The sequence below is a fragment of the Bison bison genome, unplaced genomic scaffold, assembly GCF_000754665.1.
Source record: "Bison bison bison isolate TAMUID 2011002044 unplaced genomic scaffold, Bison_UMD1.0 scf7180017860491, whole genome shotgun sequence".
In the NCBI taxonomy this organism is placed as follows: Eukaryota; Metazoa; Chordata; class Mammalia; order Artiodactyla; family Bovidae; genus Bison; species Bison bison.
Window position 1 is genome coordinate 115,723 of NW_011491063.1, and position 24,570 is coordinate 140,292.

Sequence of the window (24,570 nt, forward strand, 5' to 3'; positions counted from 1 at the left end):
ACAGTTTTTGTACAGTTCTTCTGTGTATTCTTGCCACCTCTTCTTAATATCTTCTGCTTCTGTTAGGTCCATACCATTTCTGTCCTTTATCGAGCCCATTTTTGCATGAAATGTTCCTTTGGTACCTCTGATTTTTTTGAAGGGATCCCTAGTCTTTCCCATTCTGTTGTTTTCCTCTATTTCTTTGCATTGATCACTGAAGAAGGCTTTCTTATCTCTTCTTGCTATTCTTTGGAACTCTGCATTCAGATGTTTATATCTTTCCTTTTCTCCTTTGCTTTTTGCTTCTCTTCTTTTCGCAGCTATTTGTAAGGCCTCCCCAGACAGCCATTTTGCTTTTTTGCATTTCTTTTCCATGGGGATGGTCTTGATCCCTGTCTCCTGTACAATGTCACAAACCTCATTCCATAGTTCATCAGGCACTCTATCTATCAGATCTAGGCCCTTAAATCTATTTCTCACTTCCACTGTATAATCATAAGGGATTTGATTTAGGTCATACCTGAATGGTCTAGTGGTTTTCCCTACTTTCTTCAATTTAAGTCTGAATTTGGCAATAAGGAGTTCATGGTCTGAGCCACAATCAGCTCCTGGTCTTGTTTTTGCTGACTGTATATAGCTTCTCCATCTTTGGCTGCAAAGAATGTAATCAATCTGATTTCGGTGTTGACCATCTGGTGATGTCCATGTGTAGAGTCTTCTCTTGTGTTGTTGGAAGAGGGTGTTTGCTATGACCAGTGGATTTTCTTGGCAAAACGCTATTAGTCTTTGCCCTGCTTCATTCTGTATTCCAAGACCAAATTTGCCTGTTACTCCAGGTGTTTCTTGACTTCCTACTTTTGCATTCCAGTCCCCTATAATGAAAAGGACATCTTTTTTGGGTGTTCTAAAAGGTCTTGTAGGTCTTCATAGAACCTTTCAACTTCAGCTTCTTCAGCGTTACTGGTTGGGGCATAGACTTGGATTACTGTGATATTGAATGGTTTGCCTGGAAACGAACAGAGATCAGATACCTCTAAATAGAAGAGGTCTAAATACTGTCAACAGTACTTAAACACTGTAATTTAGCTTACCATACAGCTTACCATTGGAGAAGGCAATGGCACCCCACTCCTTACTCTTGCCTGGAAAATCCCACGGACGGAGGAGCCTGGTAGGCTGCAGTCCATGGGGTCTCGAAGAGTCGGACACGACTGAGCGACTTCACTTTCCCTTTTCACTTTCATGCATTGGAGAAGGAAATGGCAACCCACTCCAGTGTTCTTGCCTGGAGAATCCCAGGGATGGGGAAGCCTGGTGGGCTTCCGTCTATGGGGTCGCACAGAGTCGGACACGACTGAAGCGACTTAGCAGCAGCAGCAACAGCTTACCATACTTCAGATATAATAAAACTTCTCTTTAGATATTAAATTATTTTTGTCTGTTGTGTTGATAATGTTTAATGTTATAAATGTCATCAGGCTTAGACAAGAATTATACACAATTATGCAACTTTCCTCTTGAGAGAACATAATGAGTTTGGTAAGTATGGTGTTAATATTTATGTAGAACAATTTATTATTTATTTCAGTTTTGCTTCAAAAACTAAACTTCAGTCATTTGGGCCAATTGAGTGGAAGAAGTGATATTACTGTTGGGCACATATTCGTTGGCCTAAGGTGACTTCCTGAGGCTTGCCTGTTGGCGCATTCATTTAATTATGGATGACAATAAGAACGTGGTTTGGTAGCAAGACCGCTAGATTCAGTCAGGATTCCTGAGTGGGTTGAGGCTTACCCACCAACCAGTCAGGTACCCCTATATAATAACACATTTCACCATATAAGCTGTTTCCTTTGTCAACAGACAACAATGAATTGGATCATTTTCAGGTTCCCTTCAAGCTCTACAAAAACATGATACTGATTTATTTTGCATATCAAAGATTCATTCAGATTTCCAAGGCTTCATAGGAGAAATATTCACAGCATAGCAAATGACTCAAATTATTGTTTTTAAATAGTTTAAAACTTTATTCAATCACCAAGTGCCAGGTGTTATTTTAGGCACTTGGAATATGTTGCTTGATTTTTTTAATCCTCAAAATAATCCTATGATGAAAATGCTATTACTTCCAGTGTACATATAACTAAAAACAAAAACAATAAAACAAAAAACAGGGGCTTAAAAATGTTAAAGTAACTTGCCCATAATCACTGACTTATTAAGTATGAAAACCAACAACAACAAAAAGGTTCGTCTGACTAAAGCCTTTTCTGTGGGTGAAAATGGTCTCTGAAAGTGCTTGAAAGCAGCTTTTGTCCTAAAGAGAAGAGAAACATGCTTCCTTACAAATTCCTTTGTTTTCTTGCATAGCAAACTCCTTTAGTTAATGTCAATTTCAACTTTGCTTAAGAGGATGGTAACACATTTGGAAGTGGTGAAGCCTGGGTCAATAATACTTGACTATAATTCTGCAAACTTATGAAGGCATAAAGCTGAATTTGTTTATCAAACTCAGCATCTTGCATAACCTGCCAAGCTTTCCTGTCTTTGCTTGAGCTATTCCCTAGGATGTTCACCCCCATTTTCTACTAGCCAACTCTTTCTATTCCTATACATAAAGCCCTGTTGAAATATCTCCAATCCATAAGTCCTTAACACTCGCAGGAAGAATTAATTGTCCCACTCTCTGTGTTTCCTCCTGTGTTAGTGCATAGATCCCATTCCACTAGAGCTATCTGTTTTCTTGTCAGTTCTCTACTCCAAGTCAGGAGGTTCAAAGATGGGACTACATATTCATCTATGTATCCCCTGTGGCCTTCACATAGTAGGCCCTTAGCAAATATTTATTTAACTCAGCTGAATAATTCTACTTCACCCAACATTCTGCAGTAAAATAATATAAGCATCCTCTTTGAGCTAATGTACTCAGAAACGCTACACAAACGGGTTTCTATGACAACCAACCAGCTAGGAGAAAGCCAGCACTGTGATGCTTGCCATGATTTCCAAGCTCACTGCCTGATTTTCATTAGGTCCCCTCTGGTTTCTCCAGTTCCTGTTCACTGAGACCAGGATTCCCTTCCAAAATGAATTTGCATATTGTTATTCTTCGGCGTCTGTTGCTATGTGTCCTTGTGTTTGCGGTGGCTGGATTTCCTCCAGAGATGAATAATGAGGGCATTAACTCAGGTGTCTCCTGAGCCCAGCTCAGTCCTGATTGAGGCAGAGAACTATGGGCCAGCTATGTCCATGCTATTGACAGCGGCCACCGTGGAGCCAGCAGTGGAGCGTGCAGTACAGTTCAATGGAAATGCAAATGGGTGCCAAGGTTTGTGCTCATATCTGCGTCAAAAGTGGTACAAAGGGACCATGTTGCACTGGGGCGTTTCTTGGCCTAGGCAAGGTAACCTCTGTCTGTGCGACATTGTCAGTGGCTAGAGTGGGTGCAGGGGGATATCTTATTCCACTTCTGACAACATTCTTCTCCTTTGCAGTTTTCAAAAGCATGTATTTGTTTAGCATAATTTAGAAATGGCAGTAAGTAGATGATTTTTCTTCCCTTTTTCCCAGCTCTCCTGCCCAAATCTGCTCTTTGTTATAAATTATCAAAATTATAATTTATTGCCACAGGAAACTCACAAGTTACTTGGAGATTTTGCTCAAGGGGAAAGTGACTCAGAGTCAGGAAACCTGGGATGAAGGTCTATAGCCACCCTTCCTTGGGTGAATGTGATTAAATCACTTTACCTCCCTGATTGCTCCTATCCCTCCCTGTAATTTGTGTATCATTTCACAGTTTGCCAAGCCTCATACAAGCACCTTCATTATAAATATCAAAGTCCACTGCAAATTGTAAAGCACTAAATGGATTAGCTGAGGACTATTTAATTAATAATATAGCAATTAATTATTATTAATTGCTGAGGACTTGTGATTTAAACTACAAAGAGATAGTTGCAGGAAACTGGCCCTTTTTGTATAGTGTTACAAGAGGCCTTGCAGGTTGGGTCAGATAAGCTTTTATTAACAAATGCTAACTGCTAATGGGTTTAGTGTCCTCATTTCAAAGAAGCCTTTTGCAAAATTGCCATCAAGTCTGAAATTCCCATGCTACTGTTTGGAGTAAAGGGAGGCATTCAGGGATTTTTAAGTTGTAGGATCTGAATATTTAAATTCTATGAATAATTTTAAAGTAAATATTAAGAAAATGACAAATAGAAAAAATTAAAATACCTAATTTTGGAAAAGGAGAGCTTTATAACAAAAAAAAGAGGAGACTTTTAAGACAAAAACCCAGAAACCATAAAGAAAAGGAAACATATTTAAATAGACATATTTTTTAAATCTAGCAAAAGTCAAGGTCAAGATAAAGAAGATTTAAAAAACAGAACTTTTTCACATATATAATGGATATAAAAAAGACAGTAAATAAAAGTGCAAATCTCTTTTAGACAAAGGAAAGTGTGTCTAATCTCAGTAGTAATCAGGGAAGTGTAAATTAAAACATCAATGAGACAGAATTTTCAAAAATGTATTGGATGGAAAATTTTAAATACCAAGGTATAACACCTAATGCTGGTCAGGATCTGGGAAAATAGATATTCTCATATGTTGCCAGTAAGAGACTGAATTATTCCATTTAGGGAAAATAATACTACAGTATTTATTAACGTCCAAAATATACATATCTTGTTTTGCTAAAAAAAGAGACACAAACACTAATATGTAAGGATACACTATATTGTTCAGTCGCTCATTCGTGTCCGACTCTCCGCGACCCCATGAATCGCAGCACGCCAGGCCTCCCTGTCCATCACCAACTCCCAGAGTTCACTCAGACTCACGTCCATAGAGTCAGTGATGCCATCCAGCCATCTCATCCTCTGTCGTCCCCTTCTGCTCCTGCCCCCTATCCCTCCCAGCATCAGAGTCTTTTCCAATGAGTCAACTCTTCCTTGTTGTATATCTTCAACGATATACAGCTTTGACATACTCCTTTTCCTATTTGGAACCAGTATGGTGTTCCATGTCCAGTTCTAACTGTTGCTTCCTGACCTGCATATAGGTTTCTCAAGAGGCAGGTCAGGTGGGCTGGTATTCCCATCTCTTTCAGAATTTTCCACAGTTTATTGTGATCCACACAGTCAAAGGCTTTGGCATAGGCAATAAAGCAGAAATAGATGTTTTTCTGGAACTCTCTTGCTTTTTCTATGATCCAGTGGATGTTGTAGTTAGTTTTAATTCAATATATGTGTTGTAGAGAAGAAACCCCTTATTTTCCATAAAGAGGAAAACAGTTGAATAAATGATGGTAGGCCATGGAATATCACATCATTATTTTTAGACATAATTTAAAATTATTTGTTATAGTGGATGGCCATTGTATAAATTGTAAAGTGAAAAATGCCAGTTCCAGTTTAATTCATATAGGACAATTCTGTTTTGATTAAAAACAAATTAAGAAATTCATCAAGGAACTTCTCTGGTGGTACAGTGGATAAGAATCTGCTTGCCAATGCAGGGGACATCAGTTCGATCCCTGGTCCAGAAAGATTTCACATGCCTTGGAGGAACTAAGTCTATGTGCCACAACTACTGAGTCCAAGTGCCTACAGCTTTTGCTCTGCAACAGGAGAAGATTGAGAAGTCCATGCATTGCAAGGAAGAGTAGCCCCTGTTCGCAGCAACTAGAGAAAGTCAAGCGACTGAACTGAACTGAACAGAAACTTGTCAGGCTGGTTTCAGCAGAAGTTGAGAGTTTATGAAGATGCAGAAATGTCTTATGAACCTAAGGTGGGAAGCACAGCCAAGTCTCCCAAGGGAGTTTCCAGACTAGGTGCAGGGAAACGCTGTGAGAAACAGGTTACTCTCTCTGTTGGACTGATTATTGCTTACCTCTATGTCTCACTGGGTATTTTGTTCACTCTTTTCCCTACTTTTTCTGAGGAAGTGTGTGTGTGTGTGTGCGCGTGTGTGTGTGTTTCTCTGCTTGTCCATATGCAGGGACAGAGGGTTGCCACCCTGCTCCTAACTATACATCATAGATCACTTTCCTAACAGAATATGGCCAGCAGCTTCAAGCTTTTATTCCAGGATTCCAGGCAGAAGGATTCCAGTCAGCTTCCACCAGATCAGATGCCCCCTTTCCAACTAGTTGTGCCAGTGGAGGGAGAAAGCCACATGGAACAAACCATCTGTGGGCTTCCAGAGCTCTAGGTACACCTAGTTTTCAGAAAAAAAGGAGTGAGGGTGCAGCATTTTCTCCAAAATATGTTTGCTTCATTGCATATTTGCCATAGAATAGGAGGCTGGGAGGAGGAACCCAGGTTCCTCAGCTCAGCCCCCTGGTGAAGTCCATCTACGCTTTACGTCCTTGGGTTCCATGAGCTCAGTTCAATTCATTGCAGTTGCTCAGTTGTGTCCGACTCTTTGCAACCCCGTGGACTGCAGCACGCCAGGCTTCCCTGTCCATCAGCAACTCCCAGAGTTTCCTCAAAGTCATGTCCATCAAGTCAGTGATGCCATCCAACCATCTCATCCTCTGTCGTCCCCTTCTCCTCCTGCCTTCAATCTTTCCCAGCATCAGAGTCTTTTCAAATCAATCAGTTCTTTGCATCAGGTGGCCAAAGTATTGGAATTTCAGCTTCAGCATCAGTCCTTCCAATGAATATTCAAGATTGATTTCCTTTAGGATGGACTAGTTGGATCTCCTTACAGTCCAAGGGACTCGCAAGAGTCTTCTCCAACACCAGAGTTCAAAGGCATCAATTCTTTGGCGCTCAACTTTCTCTTTGGTCCAACTCTCACATCCATACACGACTACTGGAAAAACCAAAGCTTTAACTAGATGGACCTTTGTTGGCAAAGTAATATCTCTGCTTTTTAATATGCAGATATTAAATATGTCTAGGTTGGTCATAACTTTCCTTCCGAGGAGTGTCTTTTAATTTCATGGCTGCAGTCACCATCTGCAGTAATTTTGGACCCCAAGAAAATAAAGTCTGCCACTGTTTCCATTGTTGCCCCATCTATTTGCCATGAGCTACTGGTGTGTATTTATAATATATACTCCTTTTGTGATGAAGGGAATTAAAATGGTCTTCTATTATTTGTCCAGTCCTGACAGAGTAGTTTATGTGATTAATCAGTCTAAAACTAATAGGGTCCTATAGAAATTTACTCCAGTCTACAGCACATGCCCCCACATTCCCCGTGGCCAGCCAATTTCTTAATTAATGTTTAAAGTTTTCAAGGGCTCTTGTTCGTGCCTTGCTGGTAGCCCTGGCAAAATGATAGAATCCTAAAAAGGTGGGACCTAAAAAAAAACAGTTTAACCTCCACTATCTACAGCTGAGGAAAGTGAGTCCAGAGAGGAGAAAGAGTTCCCAGAGTCACAGTGGATGAATCAGTAGTGGGTAGAAGCTCATCCCGGGGTTTTCCTTGTTCAAGTTAGAACTCCTGTCTTCGCTCTCTAGGCTGCCTCCCATCTTTCCATAGTCTAGCTTCTCCACTCCAAGAATAAGGGTACAAACCGTAACAACTATATCAGTGGTAACGAAAAGTAACTTTTGATGAGCGCCTGCTATGGACTAGGAACACATGCATTTCAAATGCATTGTTTCATTTAATTTTCTCTACTATATACATGATCACTGACTTGATGGACATAGGTTTGAGCAAGTTCCAGGAGTTGGTGATGGACAGGGAAGCCTGTGTGCTGCACTCCACGGGGTCACAAAGAGTTGGATATGACTTAGCAACTGAACAGAACTGAACTATAACAGTGAACACACACACACACTCACACACACATCTCACAGAAAAGCAGACTGACTACTAAAGTGTCCAGTAACAAATTGTGTCAAGTAATACATATAGGATTAGTATGTATGGGGACGGAAGATTTTAACTTGAAAAGATCTCCCTGCCAAAGTCCTCAGATCTTTCTGTATTTTTCCTAGAACCCTGAGATGGTCAGTGATGATATACTCAGGTATATGTTGAGTGTGTGTCTTCCCAACAGAAGGAAGCACATGGAAGAGGAACTGCATTCACTGGTGTTTGACATCAGCCAGAAAGCACATGAGTGGCTTGCAGGTATCAAATTATCCATTCTATTAAAACAAAGATTTCTCAAAACCCAGGAGCTAGAAATTTGATTTGGGGCTTCACATTACACGCCTCTATCAAATGACAAAAGTAAAACAACTATAATTTGTTTCCTACTGTGGCTGAACAGAATCTGGCAGATCGTTTATTGTCCTGGTGTCTATTTTCCTACTTTTGTTCACATGCTGAGAGTTCACCAGAAGGACAGTCACTCTTCCCCTAGACTTGGCAGCCAGACACAGAGAAATTGTCACCATGAAAGGCAGGTTACTTACTGGTCATTATTAATATTTGTGTGGCTTTTGTGATTCTAAATTAGTTCATGAAGAAACACACTAGGCCACTCATTTTTAAAATAGCAAAAACAAACAAAAAACCATAAACTAAAGAAAGCCCTCTAGTCTTCACTCTCTAGCTCAAAGTGTCTCCATTCATTTAACTTTTCATTTTTAAGTCCTGCTTTCTAACTCTTTAAATATATTGCCTTTCTTTCATTTCTCATCAAACACTTCATAACTCAAAATTTGTAGAATCCAAAACCTGATAAAAAACCAAGCTTAGACCTCATATTTGCTGAGTGATTGAAACAGAGTAAGAATAAAAATGTCTTTCGATTGGACTTGTTTAAAGCCTCCAGGTCTGCTTTACTGACATGTGCCCAGACTCCTGACAGCTAGAAGGCATCTCTCCTCTCACTCGTAGGTCTGACTTTTCTTCCCCAGCAATGTGCTACTTTGGAAAGGATCTTCTGCTAAAGAAATACCACACATGTAATAGAATTTCATTTATAGGGAACCAGAAGCCCTGATTCTGTCACAAAATCACTTTGTGACACGAACCAACCCCCTGTATCTTAGCTTCCTCTTTTCCAGATGACGGATGAAGTTTGAGACCAGGTGATTTTAAAAGTTCGACAGTTGACAGATACAAGTATCACTGTTTCCCCTGTCTAAAAAGTCAATTTCACGATCAAGTTTCCAAAAATATACAACAAATACATTGAGACACACTTAGAAGTTGCCTCATAATTTAGCCTGATGAATCTTGAGCAAAGTAGCAGAACATTTTCTAGAAAGGTGTAGTGGGGAACAGAGACTTAGAGGGGCTGTGGATTTATAAGTAATATTCAGCTAGATTCCACTTCAGAAAGCGTTAGTCACTCAGCCTTGTCTGACTCTTTGCAATCCCAGGGACTGTAGCCCACCAGGCTCTTCTGTCCGTGGAATTCTACAGGCAAGAATACTGGAGTGGATAGCCATTCCCTTCTCCAGGGCGTCTTCTTGACCCAGCTATTGAACCCAAGTCTCAATTCATTCCAGATGAATTCTTTACCGTCTGAACCACCAGGGAAGCCTTCCACTTCAGAATACGCTATTATATCATTTATAAGACTGATTTTCTTTAAAAGGAAGATTTTAATTGGCTATAAGATGAACAATGATGGAAGATGACAGAAAGGTACTATACTGTCATCATTAATCCATCATTTCTCTATCAGACTCAGACACAGCCTCAGAGCCCTTCTAAACATAGTTACTCAATGCAGCCTTCAGTCAATAATCAGAGTTTGCAAAGATGTTTAAATCTATCTGACATTCCTGAAACCCTCCTTCTCAGATCCAAGGTTTAGTAAGCCCTTGCTTTTTGCTTTGTTATGACTTATGTTTAACGAAGCAACTCTTTGCTCTCAGTGGAACCGCATGTTTGGCTTCTCGTGCAGCCTGAGCTAAATAGAATCCAACTATGATTTCTGTTCTTACCTGTCGCAAATCATACACACTTAAGACAATGGAGAGAACAGACAAGATGATGATGGCCACTGAGTATTCGATGTAACCTTGAGACAGCCACAAAGTGAGGGTAAAGGCTTGAAACACGTAGAATGGATTTAAAACCTGCAGGTACGGAAAGAGATTCTGGGTCACCTGCATGGATCTTAGCGGCAGTCTAGATGATGTCATTTCTTTATAGGATTTTTTTCTTTCCTTTTTGCAACATACAACAATAGAATTCACTTAGAGCTCCATTAATTTCAGTAGAGGCGATGTCAAGCTTATAGAATGTGATATGGTAGAAGCGAATTTATTTTAGGCGTTCAGAACCATGCTCACAAATTGATCCTTCTTATTTATTTTGAACTTTCAAAAATATTTGACCAATAACAAAATCTAATAGTTTACCTTTTAAAACAGATGTACCCACATTGGAGGAGAAACATGATTCAGACTCTTTTAAGAACAAACTTTAATTTTGAACTGTGTATTGCAAGTTTCTTTTTCATGTAATCACATGCTTGATGTAGTCAAGTTGTGCAATGAAAATGAAGGATTTCACTTTTATCCAAATAATTCATTTAAAAATAATACTCTCATGTCACAGGTCTTAGCAAGATCCTCTGAGAGCATCGACCTTCTCTTAAACAAGGAGGGATAGTCTTACTCAGCAAAGAGAAAAGTCTTATTCAAAGTTGCAGTGAGAATTATGTGCAGAATGTATCACCAGTTCCAAGCAGGTATTTTTGGTCTCTTAATACTATCTTGGGCTTTTTTGTTCCCTCAATTGTCCCCATTTAAGTCCTGCTGACTTTACTATTAATAATAATAGCAGAGAAGGCAAACCCCAGGGAGCTAGAGAAGGTCACATGACCTACACACTTAGCTTGAATTAAGCACCCCTTCTGATCAGGGCAAAGATTTTTCTTTTTCTTGGTAAAGTGCTCTTTATAATTATTATGAATTAGATGAAATATTACTTAAAATCAGTGCTGTTCTTTCTTACCTCTATCTTCTATAATTTTCTAATATATTAAATAAATTTCTACCTTAATCCTAAAAATAAACCGACATCTGGTTCATAAGTTAATAGGATATAACTTAAAAGTTTCTGAAACCCTTGGCCGTATTTCATCAGTTAAGAAAGCTTGTGTTCCTTAACTTTTTTATTATTTCCATTGCAACATGCTTTTCTTACAAATTATAGCTCTTCTGTCTGTTTGGCATGAAATGCTTTAATTATAAATTATGCATTTCTAGTAATATGATATTGAGTTTGTATAAACTCAGTAGAAAATTGGTGAAATACTTCTTGTAGAAGAAACAAAACCATTCTAATTAATTTAGTTCTCTTATTCAATATTCTTTTGAAATCAAATGTAAAGACATAGATTTTCTTGTTATTTTTTCTACTAAAGACCTAATAAGCAAGTGTCAGGAAATATTAGCACTCTTTTCAAAGTAGACTAAATAGACATTTGAAAGAGTCTTTGGTAATTTGAAAATGTACTTGAATAAGAAGTTTTAAAAGCAATCTGCTTTTTAATAATAGGAGAGATTGTGTTTATGTGGAGGCATGGGTTACAGAGGAAACCTCAGTACCTTCCGATCAATTTTTCTGTGGACCGAAGACTGTTCTAAACAAAAAAGTCTAATAAAAAATTATTTTTAAAAAATGGCCATGTAAAAACCAAAATGGCCATCTTTGTGGATTAGAAATAGACTGGAAACATGTAGCACTGAGCAGAGACAGGTTGATCAGTCTGTTAGGTTTTACACAAAGACAGGAGATCAATGGCTAGGAGCTCAATTTTATGGGGAATAAGTATCCCACAAATGGCAGGCGACATAACCAGGCTTGCTAAAGATAACAGCAATAGCCCCTGGACTTGTCCTGCCCCAGAGCAGAGGCTGAGAAAAGTCACAAGCAGCCAGGGTTCACCAGCAGCAGAGGGTGGAATAGGAGAGACAAGTTTGTGGTTCAGCTGTGACTTTGGCCAAGCACCAAGCTGAGTCAGGGCCTGCATCCAACAGATCCATGATGGACAGAGCACAAACCTTCAACACAGGCTCCAGTTCTGAACCTGGGACCCGTGGTGACCAGTGCAACCCAAAGAAGGAAAGTGAGCACAGAGTGAGGGATGCACGGAGGAAGGAAGGTCCCACCCAAGCTGAGCCTACTAAAATAAATAGATAAACTCCACAGCATACAGAGAAAACATCCTAAAACAAACAGAAACACTAAAAAAGGAAGAAGTCACTATCAAGAGAATGGATATAATAGAGTGATAGAATAATACAAAAAAGATCAAATAATACTTTTTAAATCCTCAAAGAGATCATGAAATGATAACAATCCTTCCCCCTCCCCACTACAGCCATCATCAAAAAAATGAAGAAAACAAAGAGGAGATTATGAAATGAAAATCTGTCCCTCACACTGGGAAGGAATTTTTTAAAGCAGATTTGAATTTAGAACAAGTGATTATTGAAAAGGACCAGTTATAAATCCTGGAATGAAAAATATATATTTATTGAAATAATAATAAAAAAGAAAGCCTTAATAGACAGGAAAAGTAGAAACTAAAGTCAATGGGAATAACCAAAGAAAGTTGCACAAAATACAGATTTTTGTCCTTGTCAAAGTATCCATGTTTTTAAGATATCCCTGAGTGCTAGAAATGCAAAAGGAAAAAACAGTATTTTATTTTTAAAAACAAATGAAAACAGTTACCTGTTTAACAAGCAGCTTCCATATGGGTTGGATTTCAACCTCAATGGCATTTGGCCCGCATACTAATCTTCTGTAGGAGATTGATCATCTATTAGTGTCACACCAACATGCTTATCGGAGAAGGCAATGGCACCCCAACTCCAGTACTCTTGCCTGGAGAATCCCATGGACGGAGGAGCCTGGTGGGCTGCAGTCCATGAGGTCGCTAGGAGTCGGACACGACCAAGCGACTTGACTTTGACTTTTCACTTCCATGCATTGGAGAAGGAAGTGGCAACCCACTCCAGTGTTCTTGCCTGGAGAATCCCAGGGACGGGGAAGCCTGGTGGGCTGCCGTCTATGGGATCGCACAGAGTCGGACACGACTGAAGAGACTTAGCAGCAGCATCAGCAGCAACATGCTTATCAATAAGTGAGTACAGGCGACACTAAGCAGAAGTCCCTTCTCTACCCTCAAGGGACTTTGTGCTTTCAGTTAAAAATTAATATGCCAATCTCAAAACACTACTATATTTGTAAATGAAAGCACATGGTGGACACGTTGTTTTTCTGTTAAACATACCTGAAGTACAGTATAATTCATGAATCAAAATGAAATTAGAAAGGCATTTTGAGCTCTTTTTTCTTTAATTGATTATATTCTAAGAGCAGCTAAAAAGAAACAGATATGACAGTGTTCCTAGAATTCCCAGGAATTCTAGATTGCCCTTGATGTTGGAGATCATATCTGTCTTACCTTGGTATCTCTAGCACCTAGACAGGTCTTTAGTTTTTGAACTCAATGACTACATGAAGGAATGAACCAATGAACTGGAAGATGGTATATGGCTTTCATGGCTAACACTTTGTAAATCCACACACATGTACATTACAATAAGAAGCCCTAAGGGGGGATAAACTAGGAGATTGGGATTAACATAAACATATTACTATATATAAAATATGTAAAATAAGAAACCAACAAGGACCTACTATGTAGCACCGAAAGCTCTACTAATATTCTGTAATAACCTGGGAAAAGAATCTGAAAAAGAATGAATATATGTACATATATAACTGAATCAATTTGCTGTAAATACCTGAAACTAACATAACATTGTAAATCAACTGCACTCCAATATAAAAGTTAAATTAAACATAATTTTAAAAACAAAAGAAAGAACTGATATTCTCACTTTGCCAATGGAAAGAACTCTTCAATGTGGATATTTTGACAAAGATGCACATACCTAATATTAATCATGACAATGTAATTTTTAAGCAGAGATGACAGTGTCAGAAACTGCATTTAACCATTCATATACATTTTCCCTGTGAGATTTTAGATTATCATCATTATTATAAAGAAAACTGAAGTTCAGAGAAACTAAGTAACTTTCCCAGAGTCTCAGAGTGAGAAAGCAGCAGAGCCAGGCTTCCCACCATGGTCTCTTTGACTCCACTTTACTCTCTCCCTCAGTAAAGATGGATGTGAAAATCTGCCTGATGGACCTTTGGTCTATGACAGAGAGCTGAGTCCATGGTTGTCTGACTTCTAAGCCATGCTAGTCCAAATGCAATTTTTTTTTTTTTACGAAGAAAATATTTTTATTTGTATAACAAATATCCTAAGAAATGATGACATAATAAAATTAACATAGTTGAAGTATGTCAAGACACAAATAGGTATGAAATGCTATTAACGATTAATCTTTCTTTCTCATCCAACCTCCCATCAATTATTTTACAGAGTATCTTGGGTATATTTCTGACTGAGTCATAAGCATGATGTATCCAGGTGATTCAATTATGAACTCTTTGAAAGAATGGTTCCTTCCATTAGTCCTCATTAACTTTCTTTTTTTTCTTTTTCTTCTTTTTCTCTGGACTAGCAACTGCTGTGCTGGTGCATGGCTCTTCTTCAGAAAGTGGTTCTTCCTTAACGTGTTTCTTCTTGTCCTTTTTCTTCTTCTTCTTCACAGATGTTTCCTGTTCTTCTATAACTTGTACTCCTTCTTCTTCTGTGTCTTCTACATCTTCTACTACTTCTTCAGCTTTCATTTTAACCTTGGCCTTTTTGGCCTTCTTTTCAATAACTTCATCCTCTTTGTCTACTTGTTCAATCTTACGTTTTTTAGAATAGGTTGGTAATGTGCATGCTAGTCCAAATGCAATTATCACTTGCAAGGGATTGCAAGGACTCAAACCAAGGTCTTCTGACTCCCTGTGTGAAAACCCCATGGTTCAGAGGTGTTGAGAAACAGTGAAGTCAAATAGCATGTACTACTGTAAGGGACTTCAGAAGTCCCTAAGTCTCACATTGAGAAAGGACCATAACTCAAGCCACTTTAGTGGTTAAAATCCTTTTCCAAAAGCCATCAAAATAACCTGTGGTTGGCAAGTATTCAGAACTTCTCAGAATCCTAAACTTGGTTTTCCTCTCTGTCTCCTTGGAATACCCTCCCCACATCCTTCACTTTGTTAAGGTCTGCTTAGCCTTTGAGAGCTAAATCTGAATAGAGCTTGGTGGTGATACAGAAAGAGTAGGATAACCAAACAGTTAGTTTAGAAATCCCACTAGAGGATTATAGATAGAGAGGGAAATTTAGGGGGCTTTAGGAGACAACTGTAAGTTAATATCACTTGAGAAAACAATCCAGACATTGTAAATATAGCAGGCTTGCTTAATAACAAAACTATACAAGTCAATGGCACCTGCATCTTGCTGGTTGAGGTAAGTAAGTTAATGATCCCATATATATATATGAGGAAATGACATTCTAAAGTACAAGAACATCGTTACACTGAAACCTGAGATAATTTACCATATTTTAGCATATGTTAGCCCTTTTCTAGGCTTCCCTCATGGCTCAGTTGGTAAAGAATCTGCCTGCAGTGCAGGAGACCTGGGTTTGATTCCTGGGTTGGGAAGATCCCTTGGAGAAGGAAATGGCAACCCACTCCAGTATTCTTGCCTGGAGAATCCCATGGACGGAGGAGCCTGGCAGGCTACAGTCCATGGGGCCGCAAGAGTAGGACACAACTTAGCGACTAAACCACCACCACCACCACCACCTTTCTACTGATTTGAATAGCTCCACGACCATCTGGGTTTGACTGTGGAGGGACAAGAAGACTCCCCCACCTGATTTAGAGGAGAAGCTGATGATAGAAGCCTGATGTCTACTCAAGGATGAGGAAGAAGGTAGTCTTCTCCCCCTCCCCACTTTCCCTTTGATTATAAAAAATGTAGCCCACTAAGTTCTTCTGTAGAGTCCTCTGGCCTGTCCACCTGTAGCCTTCACAAGTGTCCTATACTAATAACTCACGCTTATCTATCACCTTGCCTCTCACTGAATTCTTTCTGAGCCAAGACATAAGGAGGTTGAACTCCACCAAGCTCTGAAATGTATTCTGTGGTTTCAGGATTAAGAAATTTGAGATTCAACAGACTTGGGTAATGCTAAGCCTATGTACTTGTTGCTCCTTCTACCTGGAACCAGTTTCCCCCACATCTTTGCATGGCTCATGCCCTCATTTTATTCAGGCCTCTGTTTAAATGGCATCTTCTTATTGGAGGCTTTTCTCCAATTCAATTTAAAATAGCTACCCTGACCACCAAATCAGATCATCTTTATCTCCTTAACCTAACTCATTTTTCTTTATAGACTGTTTGATAATCTGAAGTTATACCTTATCTTTTGCATGTTAATCGGCATGCAAACAACAGACTATCTTCCACTATTATATAAGCATCTAGAGGTCACTGGTATATTCTGAATGCCTAAAGCAGGGCCTAATTCATAGAATGTACTGAGGAATGATTTGTTAAATGAGTGAATGGATGAGTGAAGTGTGAGCCTTGGTTCTCTTACCTAGAAAATGGGTTGCTAATACCTGCCTAATAAAATTGCTATTAGTAGCAAAAGATATAAATAAATAAGCATTTAGCACAAGTGCCTAAAATAGTGCCATGCTCAGTCGTGTTTGACTCTTTGCTACCCCATGGACTATAGCCTGCCAGGCTCCTCTGTCCATGGAATTGTCCAGGCAAAGAATACTGGATTGGGTTGCAATTTCTTCCTCCAGGGGATCTTCCCCACCCAGGGATCAAACCTGTGTCTCTTGCATCTCCTACATTGGTGGGTGGATTCTTCACCACTGCACCACCTGGAAAACCCACCTAGAACATGACAAGTCCTTAATAAGTAACACCTATATTTGACAGAGTCTCCATTCCTGTATTAATTAATTATTTTTCTTGTCCCCAGTTTCTTAGTCCCCTTCATTTCTTAGTAACCTCTTTGAATTGTAACATATAGTTACATGTCTTTTACCTTGAATTTCCTAGGCTCTCTTTAATGGCAGAGAGGGAGCTTTCTCAGCTCTATTTTTCTGACATCTAGGGGCACAGTGTCTGTCACAAAGAATGTTCCCTAAATATTGGAATTAATTAATGAGGGCCTTCATGAACCATGACTAGAATACTGTCTCCCCTAACAAGACTGTAAACCCAGTTTAGAGAACAGCACACAGGCTGTGGAAGTCAGTTTAGAAAGAAGCAAGCCAAGTGCCCTATGACCTTTTTCTTTGTTGGGTGAGACGGTTTCTAATGTTACCATTAAGGGAGAGGTGCCCAGCCCTTATGAGAACTGAGATCCAGTAGGTTCATACTGGCCTGTGATGATCCTCTTTAGGGGACATCTGGAAAACGTGAATAAAAAATATTGCCTGTCATGTCAGTAAATAAAAGACGTTGTAGCTATTTGACCATCACATTGCCACAGCCGCCTTGAAGTTTCATCCTGAGGGAACTCAGGATAGAAACTGGATGCCCACCATCTAGAGGGCTACAGTCCAGAGAGTCGCAGAGAGTCGCACACAACTGAAATGACTTAGCACACCTTGTCAGCCGACAACCGCTGCAGCCTCCGATGGTGCACGCTGAGGAGACACAGGATGGTAAAACACAGGATACTAGCTCCAGATAGCTGATGTTCATACCAAAGCAATCATTTCAGTGAGCCCAGATTCTTGCATCTTCCCATACATAGAAAAGCGCTACATTCTTAAACTTGAGACCTCCGGTTTTCCTCAATTAACAGTATTCTGAAATTCCGACTGCCTGGTCTTTGTTGCAAAAATCCCTATATGCCCTGGCTCCTCAACCCCCTTGCCTCTTTGAAGCAGTCCCTCAGAGTGATCTGAGAGTCCTGTCTCACTGGCTTAAAGTCCTCAGAATGTCTGCCAAATAAAACATGATTCTCAACATTTATGTTGTCAGACAACAACCATGTTTGAATCACAAACTGGCATGCCCCTTGATGTTTCACCTTTTCCACTCTCTCTTGCCAAAAAGTATTGTGTGGTTACAGATCATGTACTCATCTCAATCTTAGCGTGAACCACATAGAATTTTCAGGGATATTGACCATTGGTTGAAAACCAGAAGAAGAAATACGAGGTTTGAGCTGGGTCACATTAGCAAAGTTCCAAGGAACAAAGGAGATGACATTCCCTGACTTTAAAAATCTGATGAGCTGGCGGGGAAAGGAAGCCCTAGAACAATTCCAGGTGGCCTCACGAAACTCAATAGTTTAAATGAAATTAAGTAGACTTGCCTAATATTCAGAACCATTCATTAGGGGAATAATTACTTTGGATGAAGAAGATTTCTCTTCAAAAGAGATTGAAGAGTTTCTTAACAGGGAAGTTACGAAGGCATTTCTGCACTGGCTATGGGTATATGCTTGAAGAAGCACTGAGATTTCTTGCAACCATGAGATATTAGTAAATGTGCTGAAAGTTATTTATTTCTTAAAAATCAAGCATGAATGACTAGGAATATTTTCTTTGGCAATGGTCTATATCTCTTTTCAATATGATTATTTGTTCATTCATTCGTCAATTTATTCACCAAATAACAATTATGTTGAGAATATGTTGTCTGCTGGGCCCTTTAGGCTCTAGATGGTGAAGACTAGGCTGAGAGTCCTCAAAGAGGCAGGAGGACCATGTCAGCATCACTGGTGAGCATTTTCAAACTTCATATAATCACTCTGCTTCCATTCTGATAAGCCATCAATAGCGTCCTTGGCAGGGAGGGAGGTCTGAGGTTTTCCAAAGAGTTAATACTAAGCCAGGGGATTCTGGCATGACCCATTTCCATGAAATTTGGGATTTTAGGGAGCAGCTTTATTAGTGTTTGAATAAAAGTTCCCAGGTGATTCTGCTAGTTAATCCCTCGGTCTCCTAATGGAGACCTGAGAAGAAAAGGAGACCTGAGAAATTCACAGATGCAGAGAAATGGCATCCAATTGCTGGCATTTGGGTATGTCATAGAGTATAACAGGCATGTTAGTCTTTGAGCCCTCCCATTTTAAAATAATAATAAAAGTAAGATTAGCATGTTTTGAGAAATTGCTTTCAGGGGAAGAAATTCCCTATTTTAGCAGTCCGTAGCCTGCTTCTATACTTTATAATTTATACAGAGAACATTCATTTTACAAATGACAAAAGTCATTTTATTTTTTCACACTAGTCTTCATCTGTGACCTGTTCCTTTCTTCCATTTCCTAAAGCACGTTTCCAGATAACCTCAGGGAAAATGAAGTTCTTGCAGAGTTTCATGCCCTGTATGTGAGCTAATTGAGGTGCTGCTCATCAGCTTTTGTGGGGACGTGCACAGAGCATTCCCAGGCATGCAGATCCAGAACACAGAGGACCATGAGGGCATCTAAATGGAGGTGGGGGTGGAGAAATCCCAGGGGCCATCTCACCAGGGAGACTCGGGTCTTAGGCTTACTTGTGCTTTCATAATGCTTTGCTCTGAATCAAAGCATTGGAGTTAAGTGACTTTATACTTTCAGTGGACCCAGAACCATAGAAACACGGGTTATATTTTTAAGAATGTTATTGACTTCTAATCTAATGCTAAGATCTGAGACAATCTTATTGGCTTCCAGAACAATGAGTGAAGCCTGTCTCCTCCACTCTGACCAATTCTTCCTTGTTCTTTTCCAAAGACTGATCTGCTGGACAAGTGTCTACACTTGAGTTGTATTTCTAAAGATGGAGATTTCCAAGAGATTAAAGGTCGTGGTATATAGATATGATTTCTTTTATGACTTTGGCTTCCCACAAGACCTGAGGAGTAAAAAGGTCGGATTTCATAGCAGCCCAGATCTCTCTCTCCCCTGCCTTCCCCTTGCTTATTTTTTCTCTCTCTATTCTCTGGGAAAAGCTTCTATCAGCTTGGAGCTGAGCATTGAAGGCAAACCCATCCTTTTGCTGCTGTCCACTCAGATTTCTTTCCTCTGGTACTAACAAGCATGCCTTTTTTCAGTGGTGTAACAAGTGTTGAGAATTAAGTTTGGTCCTACAGAATCACCAAGCCACTTGTGAATACCACTCCACAGCTTCACATTCAGTGATGTCACACTGGAATCAGCCATGGTTGGAGTATCCCTATTATAGAAATTGGTAAAGCCTATCCATCAAAGCTTTTTTGCTTTTTTCCTTCCAGAGTTCTGGGATACCAACAAGGTGATTGGTCTGGAGCTAACCCCCAGTTAGGAGGCACCTGGATCTCTTCTGTCAGAAAGTTCTTATGTTTTCAGGAGGCTAAACAGAGGAGGCAGGGACAGGGAGGGCTGAGTGAGGAGATAAAGTGTCACTCAACTGAAAAAAAAAACTGTTCTAATACGAAGACAGCTTGGATGGATGGGGGATGAGGTAGGTGTGTTTTTTCACCTGTGTCCATGAGGTAAGAGAATTACTCCAAGTGTCTGTATACCTGTCTAGGACAGTCACTAAGATGGCAAGTTGTGTTCAGTTCCTGGATGAGTGAAGGTGAGAACAGGGAACCTTCTCGAATAATTTTCCTGCTTTCCTCTTGATGGCTTCCCTGGTGGCTCAGGTGGTAAAGGATCCACCTATTATGTAAGAGACTCAGAGAAATCTCTGATAGTTTCTCTCCAGGGTAAATGTGTCACTCCTGATGTCTTCATTTGCTTTTTGCTACTGAAAAGTGAGAACTATGTTCATCTTTGCATTTTCTCTCTTTTCCTGGCTGCTAGGAAGAGTGAAAGAGGTTGTATTTTTTGATGATTTTTCATGACAGAAATTTTTGTGTATCCCTCTTTCTTTATTTCTTATATTGGGTCCTTGCTTCTCATGCAAGCAAGCTCAAATTCATTGAGGAAACTGTTAAGCTATCACTCAACCAACCAATCCATCATATTTAATTTTTGGAAAAAGTGTTTAGTCTTACATTAAAAAAATAAAAGGGGAAATTTATGGATGGGTGAGGAATGCTCCATATTTTACTTTCTCTCTTTACTCTCCAAATGGAAAAACTCACAAAATAAAATATGACTATATATTTCTAAGTAGATTATCTCCTCTATTCTTCATATTTGGGAAACCATATACTTTATCTTGCTTATTAGATTGTTAAGTTCTTTATTGTGTGGACCAAATTTAAATTTAATTATGTATGGTGTTTATTAAAGCTTGGCACCTGATAAATAAATAAACGTGAGGTAGCTACAAGGATGGAAAATCTGGGGAAACGTTTCTTAGGCAGAGTATATCTATATTCATCAACTAGATTTCCTAAATAGATCAATCCTTTAAATGTCTTGTGCTTAGTGCTAGGAAAGCAATGTGTTTTTAATGACTTTGCAAACTTTTTGTACTTCAGTATTAAAGCATGGTATCTGAAATCTTATATAATGTACCCTGTTTCTAAGCCATTTTGGAATATTGTCAGAATCTAGATGCCCAGTTCATTTTTCATAGTGTTCAAACAGAGGGAAAACTTGAAAACAATACTAGATCAATCACTCACAGGCTTGGTGCAAATACAAATCATGGAGATGCTTGCTAAAAATCTTGTTTTTCTCTCACCACCACCCTAGCTTCTACTTACTAAATCAGAATTATGGAGAAGAACCCAAGAACCTATATTTTAAGGACTGAATTGCTCCTTCACTTGAGAATTTGCGTTTCTGACCAAGTGTGAAGAAGATCAGGCAAATTCTTCTTCTCATCCCTAAAATTGGGCAAGAACTATAGGGGATTATTAAGATTCTTGGGAAAACTTGCAATGGTGTTCTTTCAGAGTCACCAGGATTCACCGTTTTAAATTACAGATGAGTGAAGCAGGGACTCTAGGTCACTGTGAGTTGATGAGAAGCCTAAGCATTTCCTGTACTATTATCCTATCATTTCCTAACCTATGCGCCTTTATAGATCTCATTCTCACAACTGTACCTCTATTCTTTGTCTCTCTTTCCCACCAGTCAGTTGATGTCTCTTGGACCATGACTAAGTCTTATTTATCCTTAGATCCCTAGTGCCTTGCAAAATGCCTGGCATATTAGAGGAGTTTAGTTCACAGATCAATGAATGCATTTATTTATTCATTCCTTCCACACAAGTCTATTGAGCTTCTACCATGAATCAGGCACTGTTCTAGATTCTGTAAATAATAGTAGTGAATGACATAATTAACTGAGCAAACAAAATCCTCATCTCCAGGGCCAGTTCTCCTAGTAAAATGCAATCATTGTATTGTCTTTCTGTCTCTCAGAGGACCTGGAAGATTAAGATGCTGATGTTTATGAAATGACTCAAGTGTTTTTGAGGAAAGAAAAGAGACAACACAGAGAATACTGTTCTATAATCCTGAGAGAAAAGATCAAATGTTATTTGATTGCATTGTTCTTTTAGTCTTCCCTTTTTAATAAGTGTGCCTACGATGAGAATAATTTAGAACACTCTGATGCCAGTCAATGAACTGGGGTTATGTGAAGTTGATGTAGCCTTATGCCAACAATTCACTCATCCTAAGCCATGCAACATTTCCATTTATGCTAGCAAAATTTTCTCTGGAGTACCCCAAACCCTACCTGATCTCTTGTTCTTCAGTGGTAAGACCCAGTCCAAACGTGTGATGGATGTCATAGCAGCTGTTGCTATCTTCCAGCAACCTAGGATGTGGTCAGGACAAGAACCGTACTTCAGTTCATGGTACTCAACAAATCAGGGTTCTTCCCTTATATTCTGATGAATGCTGAGGAAAAAAGTCAGACTTACCCAACTTTCTGAAACTTCTTCTCCAAGTTGTTCCAAACATACCTGATTTTCTGTACTTGGATACATCGGAACTGCAAGTACAAATGTGATAGAAAAGAAAAGTGAAAAGAAAGTAAAACCGCTCAGTTGTGTCTGTTTGTGAACTTCCCAACCCAGGGATCAAACCCAGGTCTTCCACATTGCAGGCGGATTCTTTATCAACTCAGCTACCAGAGAAGCCCTGATAGAACAGATGTCATTCACAAAGTAAAGCCCATCAAGGAAGGTGAGGGTTGGTTAGTCCAGGTCCTCAAACAGCTCTCACTTTTCTTGACATAGAGCTATAATTTCCAGCCCAGCAGTGTGATTTTCAGAACTTTCATCCAATAAATACAGTGTTCTCTCGCAAAGAAAACATGCTGTAACATTGTACTCTTAAAGTCAAATCACTTACTTTTAATTCTGGCTTCAATACAGCTTTGTTTATGACTGAGTGGCAGTCAGCCACTAGGGGTTCTTCTGTGTTCTTGCTTATAGGAATCTTCAATGTAGATAAGTAGAGACAGATTACCTTCTTCCTCATATATCTTCGAAATTCATCCTAGAGAAGACAATTCAGCCCATGAAATTCTGAAGTGTTATTCCATAAAGCACTCAGTCAACCAAATACCTGCCAAGTCCTAGACCAGTGGTTGCCAAAGTTTGGGCTACTGATAAAAGCATTTGCATTACCTTGTAACCTGCTAGACATGTAAGAGTCTTAGTCTCACCCCAAACTTGCTGGGTCAGATATTAAAACAGTCCATGTTTTAAAGAGTCCTCCAGGTAATTGTGAATTGCACTAAAATTTGAGGACCACTGTGCTAGGGAAAAAAGAAAAAGATACACTTTGCAAGAAAGTTCATATCAGGAAATAGTCTCCAGCTATCCTACAATGACATCTAGGTGTTTAAAATGTATAATATCCCTCAAAACACATGTTTTTGAAAAACTGAACAGTAATTCCCTTGTATATGTTTAAGAGTTATAACACTGACAGCCATTGTTCATGTTATGGCTAAGAGCACTTACAATTAGCCTGACATGATAGAAATTTCTCCAGGCAGATGTGGAGGAAAAGTCCTACATTCCTGGATCAAAATATAGATGGCAGAGATAGTTCTGCCATATTGTATCTGGGGGCAGGGAAACTCTTAAACAGAGGAGGATCTGCTCTGGAATGCTGATCATCACAGCTTGTGCACTCGATGCAACACAGAAGGGCACGCACCGTTGTCCTTAGCAAAACAGTGTCTGCTTCTTGCAGGGAGCATGGGATACAGTAGGCCCATACCCTCCACTGGGGCTTCCAGTAGAATAACAGGGGAAGGACCCCACAGGTCAGCACGGATGTCACAAGGAAGAGAACTCTGCGTAGCTTCTGGGTCTGGTAACCAAACACCTCCTGGAGAGTAAATAAAAAAATCACTCTATTTTTTCCCCATATAAAATCACATTTTGTTCCAGGACACACAAACTTTAGGTGCAGGTTGCGTTGGGAGAGCAATCTAGTTTTCGTTGGTTGGATCAGATCCATTGCTTACAGCTGTCAGCTGACACAATAAAAAAAGAAAAAGAAGGAAAGACTCATTTTGCTATCCTGGCACATGGAACTCAAATGTTAGGAGCAAAGAACAGGTGGACTTATTTGGTTCTAAATATTCATGAGTCACCTCAGATTTATTAATATAAAATACCTATGTTTTAGATCAGATTTACTTCCTTTAGATAAAAGGCTTTTTAAAAATTATTAATATGAACTTATTGGAAGAAGATGATAAATTATGACCAATAGGATTCATATCTTGTTTTAGGAATGAAAGTGTGCATAAATGTACTGCTTTGTAAAACAGTAGGGTGATATAAATTAAG

General features: G+C 39.3%; 1 protein-coding gene across 1 annotated transcript in view; it reads right to left on the reverse strand.

Annotated features, from left to right (window-relative positions):
• The window catches only part of ATP13A5 (ATPase type 13A5), a gene marked incomplete at its 5' end in the record, with an annotated part of 96,885 nt that extends 72,782 nt beyond the window's left edge, over positions 1–24,103 (reverse strand). The window contains 6 exons of the mRNA XM_010832243.1: positions 9,855–9,989; positions 12,601–12,670; positions 22,494–22,574; positions 22,681–22,751; positions 23,114–23,260; positions 23,930–24,103. Of these exons, the coding sequence (XP_010830545.1) occupies positions 9,855–9,989; positions 12,601–12,670; positions 22,494–22,574; positions 22,681–22,751; positions 23,114–23,260; positions 23,930–24,103 (678 nt within the window). The remainder of the gene's footprint in view (positions 1–9,854; positions 9,990–12,600; positions 12,671–22,493; positions 22,575–22,680; positions 22,752–23,113; positions 23,261–23,929) is intronic.
• Positions 24,104–24,570: the final 467 nt, after the last annotated feature.